Here is an 11,064-nt window from a genome sequence, read left to right as displayed (position 1 = left end):
ATTTGATGTCAGTTGTATGATAAATTGTAGTTAAATGGCAGATAGTTAGAAAGGGTTTGAGAGAATAATAAGTTCATAGTAGACAATTAATAAGTTATAGCCATAGAATAAGCAATTTGACCAGATAAGTAAAGGAACTCTGATGCAAATGCATTAATAGCAGGTAATATATGAAAAATTCATTAAAAAGATTTCAGGAGAGAAAAAAAAGTTTTATCCAAAATATTTAGTAGAAATAATGTTGTAATGTAACAAATTTATATCTTTTTAACAAAAATTTCTTCATATACTATTTTCACTGGCTGCTTCTTTCTTTTTCTTTTGGTTTTAATTAATCCCCCTTTTGATATTCTTTGGATGAAACCTAAAAAGGAAGATAAATAAATTTATGCATGATAAAGTAACAACATAATGAAACTTTTAATCTAAAATTTCTTCAAATTATCTTTTAATGTTTAAAACCAAAAAACATGTAATTGGTTTAAAAGTCTTTAATTTGTCTATATCTTTGTGTAAACAACCTCTTTCTAAGGATGTCACTTTGCATAAATGGGTAAACGTTATTGATTTTTATTATTCACCTTGAGCTACAAAATAATACTCATTTTATTAAAGTGGACATGTGGCTATGTGGAGTTATAGATGATTTTTATTTACATATTAATACTCTATAAATATGCAACATTTTTATTGTCAGAAGAAAGTAAATACATTAAAGTTTTGTGCATTAGAAAGCTTAAAGATATTTTGGTATAATCCTTTAAAATGAAAGCTTAGTATGTAAATATTAAAAGAATAAAATATTTTGTTTAAAATTGATTTTTTTCTATGAAGACACATTAAAAGGAATTACAGTTAACATATCTGGCAATATTATCAAAATGTAGTTGAAAAGGGGACACTTACTTAAATCATAATACTGTTTCTTATCATAAATAGAACTCATTTCATACTTTCATAGATTAAAATTCATTCATAATTTCAATATAATTATTATCTTAAACACTAGTGAATTAATAGGAAGAATGTCCTCTATACCTTTTTTACAAGTCTTAAGACATGCTTTTTTAGAGGTAAAATTGTTTTCATTCCCTCCACATCCACTGTACTTAAAAGGGCGGCATTTCCCAATGATTGAATTGTAGTAGAATCTACTCTCATTGGCTTGACATAATCCTCTGTCTGCTGGGCTCAGACACCAGGAGGGGCCATAAAATTCTAAAAACATCAAGAAAACATGGTAAGCCATATATGATAGTTAATCTGAAACTTTCATATTTATTGTTTATAGATTAGTCTTGTGGCATGTTTATGTAAAACAGTAATCTGAATGAATTAAAGTAACAAAATTCATGTATTTCAATTCCAGGAAAATGTTTAACCAATCTCCAAGTGTCCACTATACTGACACCTTTCTCCAATAAATGTAAAAGTAGGTACATTTGTTAAAGGAAAGGAAAAGAAGTTGTACACTTCTTTTCAAATGCTACTCTTTATGTGACAAAACTAGTTGTACATAATACAAACAACCACTATTCAACAATTTAATTTGTGAAAATTTATTAACCATATCAATTTTTAAAAAAATTATCATTGTTTACATATCATTTGTTCATGAGTATTCAACTTTGCAAAAAAAGTCCTGATGAGCAAAATCCTTACTCATTGTATGACACAAACTGAAGCTGAGAAAGAGTTCTTTCCCTGACTAAAGTTCTGAATGATATAACATATCACAATTTAAAGCGCAGGGAATCAGGTATAGCAAATTCTAACCTTAAGCTTTGGAAAAGGAGCTCAGAAGAGATGATCTGGCTTAGTAATAAAGTTTTCTTGTGAATTGAACCATCAGTTCTAGATGAGTTAGATATTTTTGCAAAGGAAGGAATATTGCTAAAGGCAGGAAAGATCAAACATTTACAGGTTTAAACCAGACAGACAGGCTGGTCTGTCAATGGGACCAACCACTTTCAAAAACAGAAGGAAAAAAAACATGCAATTAGGGTAATGAAAGGATAACTCATTTCCTTAAGGCGAAGCAGAAAAATGGTTTCAGCCCAATGATAATTTTTAGCTCCTTCTGGAATTCCTGTCAGTGAGGGGAAGCTGGTACTCTTCAGTAGCAGAGCTAAACTGCTTGATATTATTGGTAAATCAGTACTGCAGGTAAATTGGTGGATGGTCAGGAATCAATAAAAGAGAGCTTTGGTGGCTTTGCCAAGTAGTGAGATGTGGTACAGCAAATGCAGATGGAGAGGATTTGCTAAATGTACATCACTGGCAGAAAATAGAACTTTGAGGAATCCAGTAGCAATGAAGGCAAATAGGTTGTGCAAAAAAGCAAGAAGTGGTTTGATGGCAAGTGAACCCCAGGTGAATAGACTAAAAGAGAAATAAAACAATTTGAGAAAAAAATGAAAAAGATCTTAAATTGATAAACACAATTTTATAACCTCCTGCCTTCTATGTATTTAAATATTAGAGTGTCTTGATATAACGTCTCAAGTAAAGAGAAATTCTGGAACATATAAGAGAAGCAGTGGGAATACTATGGGAATAATTTATGATAAAACATTGTAGAAAGGTGACATTTTCTGTCAATTCAAGAACTGAAATCACATTAAAAATTTTTGTATTATTTAGTCTTTGACTAGGTGTGTAGACACTGATTTTTTTTTTTTTTTTTTTTTTTTTTTTGCGGTACGTGGGCCTTTCACTGTTGTGGCCTCTCCCGTTGTGGAGCACAGGCTCCGGACGCGCAGGCTCAGCGGCCATGGCTCACGGGCCCAGCCGCTCCGCGGCATGTGGGATCTTCCCGGACCGGGGCACGAACCCGTGTCCCCTGCATCGGCAGGCGGACTCTCAACCACTGTGCCACCAGGGAAGCCCTAGACACTGGTTTTAAAAGAAACTCCTAGGATCTATAAAACATCATTCAAAATCATGTAGTCTAATTTATGTTTGGCCTCACCCCATTTGGGGGTTACAGTGCATGATTATTGCTATCATAAATCAAATTTAAAATGTACTTGGTGAGAATGTGTGCTTAATTTTTTAGAAAATGTCAAGGTCTTTTTGCCCCAACAATGGCTCAAGTAAGAGGAAATTTCTAACAACCTAGGAGAGATATGTTCTAATTGAGTCCAATATTGTGCAAGCTTTTCCAATAGGTATGTTGTGGATTCTCATTAATCCACAGCCAAGAATATGAGATGATGAGATGGTTATCAGTTGCCACCACTTCTAATTCCATGAGTCATCCAAAGTCATCACCTATGTTCAGAAACAAATGAAATACCCCACAAGCAATTAGCCTGATTTGAGAAACAGAGAAAACAGAGGAAATTGCTATTTTTTGAAAAATTATCCTCAGAAAGCACCCACAGATGCTTCATAGTATATGTGTAAGTATGATGATATGATTTATACATCAATTTCACTTTAGCATTTTGTACACAAGATGTCATTAGCCCTCAGTAAGTTGAAAATAATAATATGGATGTACTTGTAAGTTGTACACTTCTTTTCAAATGCTAGTTATTATGTCTTAATAGCAATGCCCTACCTAAAGTTCCTTATTCCGGGACAGAGAGAGTTTTCTGATGACAGGGAGCAAAATCGTCCTTCTTTTTGCTTACAATCTAGAGTAAAACTGGCCCCATAACAAAATCAATGCCATTTCAACTTGAGCAAAAGTTGGCTTGGATATCTGGGGCTACAGTCCCTAGATTAAAGGTAACAAGGGATGTGTCTCTGTTATCACAGGCCAGGAGCCTCAAACATCTTGTGAAAGCTAGAACCAAAATGATCTCTCCAGTGGGATCTGAAACCATGGAGCATACAGCACAGTTTTGGTGGAGAGATGTACTGGAGCGTCTGTATTCCTTTGACGACCCAGTCTTCCAACAGTTTGCCACTGACCAAATCTACTCAGAAGCCAAAGAAAGAGCATGAAGAAGGCAGGGGATTAGTTTGAAAGCAAACAGACAGTTGACAGCACAGATCCATCAAAAAGAGTTTTTCTACCTGTTAAATTGTCCCAGGCATCAGATTGCCTCTACCCGAAGCTCTTTGTGACTTCTGAATCAGAGGATGTGTGGAATGCTGCTTTCTGACAGCCTGGCATCTGGTGTGCAGACTTGAATTGTCCCTCTTACCAGATAGCAGCTCCTACTCAGAAAGTGTCTGTCCATGACTGACCCGATGACAGCTGTTTGTCTATCTCATTTATTTGTCCTGTTTTAATCACTACCTACACAGATCATCAAACACAACTCACATTTGACCCAGGTCAATATAGAGAAGTAAGAATATTTTGATTAGGGGGTTAAAGCTTGAAATTAATCACTAAGAATGTTGTATTTTAAATTTTAAAAATTATGTATTTAATAATGCAATAAATTATCATCAGTTGGGGAGTCTTAATAATGTCATTACTCTTCAGAAACATGAATTATACCCACTACATAAACTAATCTATTTCTCCTAAAATCATTTAAACTCTAAGCAGTTAAGACTATCATTGGACTATTTTAGCATAAACAACAGAATTAAAATAATGAAGCAGATGGTTTCTCAAGGACATTTTAGCTCCAAGGATTTTTTGGGTCCTTGATTATCATCTGATTCAATCTCCAAAGGTGAGGAAATAGAAATATTTTTGCCCCCTGTGAGGAGATAAGCTTGACTGTTTTCAATTAACATATTTATTCTAGATAAACACAGGCACTCACCTATTCAAAATCCAGACTTTGATATCTACAGTGAAAGAAAATATAAAGATTTTGAAGTAGTTGCACAATGTGATATTTTGGTCTAGATTATAATTATTCACAGAAATTTAAGATCGAATAAAAAGACGCTAACCTGACTTCTGTTCTTTTCCAAAGTAATTTAATAACCAAATGCATTCTGTCTTGATCTCGCCATTAATAACAATTTGGATAGCTTCCATTTAGAGGGTCTATGATAGATTTCAGAATTCAGGATCCACTTATATTCTGCCAGGAGCTGCCATGATGTAGTATGACTGGTAAACTATAAGGTGATGCTCCAGAGCCAATGTTATATGTAAAGTGCCTTATGCAATTGCTTTGAAACTTACACACTAAACTTTGAATTTTGTACTCACTTGAATCTTTACTATGGTGTCTCTCTTACTGTCCCATTTTACATGCCTATATTTAGGCTTCTATTTTACCAACGAACTTAGGTTTTAGGAACTACCTCATCACTTGTTGAATAAATTATTTTTTGTCTTCTGAGATTGTTTTAGGGAATTGAATAACAAATCTTTCCTTTGAACAACACATTCTTTTTTCCCATAATTTTATTGTGAAGATAAAGATTTTTATTTTCTAATTATACTTTATCATTGTAAAATGTTGAAATAATATAAAAGTATGACAAATATAAAACAAAAGTTCTCCATAATTTGACCCTTGTCCTTTAAACCACCACCAGTGGTTTGGGAATATCTTCCCCCAAATCGTTTGCATATGCAAACATATTAGTATACTGTTCTGTCTCATTATTATATTTGATAATATTTTCTGGCTTGTTTCCACATTTCTTCATCTGTACACGTCATTCTTTTTTTTTTTTTTTTTTTTTGCGGTACGTGGGCCTCTCACTGTTGTGGCCTCTCCCTTTGCGGAGCACAGGCTCCGGACGCGCAGGCTCAGCGGCCATGGCTCACGGGCCCAGCCGCTCCGCGGCATGTGGGATCTTCCTGGACCGGGGCACGAACCCGTGTCCCCTGCATCGGCAGGCGGACTCTCAACCACTGGGCCACCAGGGAAGCCCTACTACCTCATTCTTTTTAATGTATGCACAGTATTTAATTTTTTGAATTGACTACAGTATATTTAATCCATTATTGTGTATACATAGATTACTTCCGTTTATTTTTTTCAGTTCCAGACAGTGGCTCATGAACATCCTTATATACTGGTTCAGATATTTCTAGGAGATATTTCTAAAATTAGAATTGTGCAAAAGCTATATTCAATTTATAATTTGGTAGATGCTGTTGCCTTTTCCACTAAAAGTTTACATAAATTTATACCTTTACAATAGTGTTTAAAAGTGCCTAAACAATTTAACAAAAAGAAAAGTGCCTAAAAATTTTAACAAACTTGGACCTTACTGCATTGTATTTATTTACCATTTGTTGCTTTTATTTTCTCTTCATACCCACAAAAGTGGAAGTAATTGCTCATTACTCAAATGTTCTGCGAATTTACAGAAACTAAGGTGCCATTGATTTTAAGATGCACCATTATTTTATGCACTGCTTATAAAGAAAAAAAAAATACAATTACACTGTTACATACCATAAGTTACAAGTTTCATCATGATCTGAACCATGTTAAAACATGGAAAAATATGTACCTCACAATCAATAAAATATGATAGTTTATCTTTTTGTGTCAACACCCCAAAAGTAAGCACATACATATACATATATAAACACACACAAAAAGCTGAGAGGGTATGTAATCAGTGGGAAAGGTGATCACTGTAGAGATGTTTTTATGAGGTAGGGAGCTTAGAGTTTACAACTCTGCAAAATAGATTCTTTTGTGCTAAGCCATTCTATACTGCTGGGGATCCTCCAGAAGATACTTTTACAGTATTTTACTTACTTCATGATGAGTTGGAAACAAAAATAGCAAAGAAATAGTAAAAGGAAATATGTTAGAATATTAATGGTGAGTGTCTCCACGTAATGCAAATATGGCTAATTTTTTCTTCTACTTTTGTATTTTTTGCAAGTTGTCTTCAATTATAATGCTCAAATTATGTAATAATAAAATATAATAAATATTAGAGATATTATATAATAAAAATATTTTTAGGGGGATACCAGTGTTATGGGGTCATAAAGAAAGGCTAGAGATTATAATCTATTTCAGATTAGGAATGAAGAATAAACCTGTCACTTGTAAATTTACTATTTACAGATAGTAACTTTGTACTATAGGGAAAGCATGTATCTCCATTCACTAGGTAGAACTGGTGTTAAATGGGTAGAAACTGACATGCCATATAGAAAAGAGGGCAGGGAATGGGAAAACAAGCACTATGGAACTTTCTTTTTTCTGTGTGTACTGGGCCGCTTAGCTGAGGTTGAAATGTAAAAGGTAAGCTGCCAGGGCACTTGAAACTGAAAGGTCATGGGGAAATAGACTGTCAGAAACCTTGCCCAGCCAATGAAGCCCCACAGATTAAACAGGAGGAAGGGAAATTAGGTTGATATTTATTCGGTTGGATTTCCTTGCCTAGATATTGCCTAATCCATGGACAAAGTTCACAAAACTATTTTCATCCAGGGATTTTTCTAAATAAAGCCACAAAGGAAGAAAGCCATAGTAAAATCACAAATTATGAGACTCTTATGAGTAAACTTATACTAAGATAATTATACCTTATAATACATTAGAAAAACTTTTCTTCATATCTGCAACATTGAAAACCCTATAAAATTTTAGTAAAAGGTGAAAAGTAATGCTTATTTAGTCCCTTGATCAGCTTTCAAGAAATTTTAATAAGCAAAGGAGGTAGAGGGAATATAGGTGAAGGAAAGCACAGGTCCGAATATTCCTGGTTTGTTGAGGTACTTAACAAACTCCAAGCTATCTGAAGAGCAGAGTACATGGAGAGTATAGTGGGACACAAGGCTGGAAAAGCAGATTTAGACAAAATTAAGAAGGTCCTTGAATACTAATATATTTGGTTTTTATGACGTAGATATTAATAAATGACTGAACATATAAAAGGATGAAAGAGACAAATTCTGATCTATCTTTATGCATGAAACAAACACAATCAGGCATGTGTCAGCCGAATCCAGTAGGGGACTTGCAATAGAGGAGAATATAAGATAACCCTAACTAAAGCAGTTACAGTGGGAATGGCTAAAATTAAGCACCAGAGTGAATGTGGGTAGTGAGACAGCTAGAGAGAAGGTAATTCTAATATTTCTAGACTGGTTGACTTAGAAGATGGAATATTTCTAATGTATTATGAAATATAATTAGAGTATAAAATATAGTCAGTAGTTTCAAAATTTGTCATTTTATCATGGCTTTCTTTCAATGTGGCTTTACTTAGAAAATTCCCTGAATGAAGATGGAATTGTGAACTATGCCTATGGATTAGCCAGCACATAGGCAAACAAGTCCAAGACGTTAGATAGAAGATGGAACTCAGGTTTTGAGAAGACAGAAAATTTTAATTTTGACAATCCTTCAGTGCAAGTACAACATCATGACTATGTCCTCCCTTCATCTATGTATGCCCCTATTTCTCAGGCATGCCTGTAAAAGACAAAACCACCCTCTTATTTATTATTATTAAACTCCCAGTCTGCATGACAAATCCTGTCATATAGAAGGCACTCAATTATTATTGAACTGAATCGAAATTTAGAAACATAACAGATCTGTACCTAAAGTCATAAGATAAAGTTGGAAACACAGGTTTGCAAGTCCTCTGATTGATTAGAAATAAGACCCAAAGACACGAAACAGGTATTGGCATTTTATAATTATGTTTGAATTTTACAAGTGCTTTATGTTATTTCAGGTAATCATAGTATTAAGTATATTAAATACAGACACTTCAAATCAAGGTTACATACTTTAGTTGTATTAAAAATTATTACTAATAAAGTGCATACAAATGATACCCCTGATTATTTTATTTTTTCCTGCTTTAAACCTCTGTTGATACTGGATAATCATTGATACCACCATCGTGAAAAATTCAAATATTAATACCTTTGAGCTCTTATTTGTGCTAAACACTGGGTTAAGATAAGTCATTACAATCTTCCCCGAAATTTTATGAGCTATCACTCTTCACGTATAACAAATGAGGCACCTGAGGCTGAAAGTTGTGTAATTTTTTTCAAGGCCACAGAGAGAGTCTGCAATAGCAGAACTGGAATTTAAACCACATCTTTCTGCCCATAAAGCCAATGTTCTTAACCACTATGATATGTCTTCTGAAAACTATTTAGAAAACAAAAATAACTGAGCAAATATATTTAATAATTATCAGGTAAAATGAAAGTTGTCACAACTTATCCTTTATGTTTCATTCTCAAAGTCTCTCTTCTTTGAAGCTCAGATTCAGTATGTCTTAGAAGCTTCTTACCCTCAGTTATGTGAGTGGAGTTGGAATTTATCAAGTTTGTACAGGAGAAATATACCTAATCAAAACAGGTCATCAAACAAGGAGGCTGAAGACAAGTTTTGGGAGTAACAGTGCTGAGCCAAACTGTATTCAGAGAGCTCAAACATTTGAAGGCAAGAATTATTGAGTTGGCATGTTCAGCCTGGGCAGATTCTAGAAATAGACCAAAGTTCCAGGATTTTATGCCCTCTCTGATCATATTTGCACTGGCCAGTTGGATCCATTTAATAGCATTAAGATGTGATAGAAAACTAGAAACCTCATTCTGCTGTGTCCCTAGGAAAGATAAAGCTGGAATTTTCCTAAAATATACATTTTATATCAATGCTTCTCAAATTCATTCCTGCAAAGATTGTCCAGCATTCAAATAGAAAAAGGGCAAAGGCTTACACGCAACACAGAGTAGCACAGGGTTTTCTAACCTATTCCTATCTCATTCCTAACATGTCCTATAGCAGTCCATACCAAAATCATAATATAGGGATTTTTCCTTTTTAGCCAAAAACATGTGCCATCAAATAAATCAATGAATTAGTATTATTAATTTATTAGTTTGTAGTTTGTATTGTATTTTTGAATAAGTTGTTTTGATTTATAGTTGTGTAATGGTCACATGCCAAAGAAGTTTATTCCTACCATTTTACTTGTTCATATAAAATTAATGTCATTCAAAATAATTTGGTTTTCAAAATGGAGGTCTGTGAATTTTCTCTTTTAAAGGTACCCATATATTTAGAAACACTTCTCTGGAGGAATCTTATGACTGGGGCAAAAAATTTATCCTTGTTAAAACCAGAGATGGTTCAGGAAGAAAAGGATTAGCAAAAGTAGTCAGTGGTCACCTAGAGTGACTATAGTCAGATGGCAGCACTCTTGGCAGAGATGAAGTGCTACATTTTTGTTTCTCACCAGATCTCCTGCCAAGAAATAGTAGGTCTGATGAATCCTTACCACAAGTTGTTATCAATTTTTGTAAAGCCAGCTTGAAGGCACCTGATTCACCACGCAGGAATATTTAGATTATGAGGGAAGTTTCTGTGCTTCTTGGTTTGAGAACACAGTATGAAAAACAGGATACTTCTTTGGGACTATGGAAGCGGGTTGTTGATGAGTGGGGTTTTCCAGAATTGTTGACACTGCTTAGTGATTAACTGTGGTATACAGCTAAGTGTGTAACTCTTCAGTTGATGGAGGTCATTTTCTTTCCAAAAAATTTCCATGGTTGTAATAGTCTCCTTTATGTAACCACATCTTCAACAAGAGGCCAAATAGGTGACAACATTCTCTTGCAAATCTGTAAATTGACCATATCAGTAATGGTGTTTGGTGTCAATCAGGCAATTTCCGAGCATAACACCTCTTCCAGAAGGCTGATAACCAAAATTTTAAAAAAGATGTGTGTGTATGTGTGTGTGTGTGTGTGTGTGTGTGTCTGTGTCTTTTCTACCCATTTTTTTCACATATATATGGAATCTGGCCACTAGGTCATACAATGAATACAGTCAGGAGAGACATAGAGTTCCAAGTACCCAAATGGCCTTCAGAATACCATCCAATCATTCTCCCTTGACCTGGAGGCTGCCAGGAAGCAACATGGAACTAGGTCAGGTATATAGATGTTCATTTTCTTAAATAGCAAGTATCAGACTGGGTTGGCAATAGATTTTTGAAGCCTACTCAAAGTTTTTCTTTCCGAAATATCATATAGCTGGTGTAGTTCCAAGACAGCTATTAAGAGTTGATATACAGGGGCTTCCCTGGTGGCACAGTGGTTGAGAGTCCGCCTGCCGATGCAGGGGACATGTGTTCGTGCCCGGGTCCGGGAGGATCCCACATGCCACAGAGCGGCTGGGCCCGTGAGCT

The 11,064-nt window shown here is 34.7% G+C and overlaps 1 protein-coding gene across 3 annotated transcripts in view; it reads right to left on the bottom strand.

The window, feature by feature from the left end:
• Positions 1–257: 257 nt before the first annotated feature.
• Positions 258–11,064, bottom strand: part of TFPI (tissue factor pathway inhibitor) — an 81,434-nt gene continuing 70,627 nt past the window's right edge. For all 3 annotated transcript variants that reach the window (XM_029224409.1, XM_029224411.1, XM_029224410.1), the window contains 2 exons: positions 1,039–1,218; positions 258–364 (listed from right to left, as the gene is read on the bottom strand). In XM_029224409.1, the coding sequence (XP_029080242.1) occupies positions 258–364; positions 1,039–1,218 (287 nt within the window). The remainder of the gene's footprint in view (positions 365–1,038; positions 1,219–11,064) is intronic.

The sequence above is a fragment of the Monodon monoceros genome, unplaced genomic scaffold (assembly GCF_005190385.1).
Source record: "Monodon monoceros isolate NGI ecotype Baffin Bay Population unplaced genomic scaffold, NGI_Narwhal_1 Super_Scaffold_16, whole genome shotgun sequence".
NCBI classification, from domain to species: domain Eukaryota; kingdom Metazoa; phylum Chordata; class Mammalia; order Artiodactyla; family Monodontidae; genus Monodon; species Monodon monoceros.
Note: the sequence above shows the minus strand (reverse complement) of the source record. Positions and strands in the feature narration are given on the sequence as shown.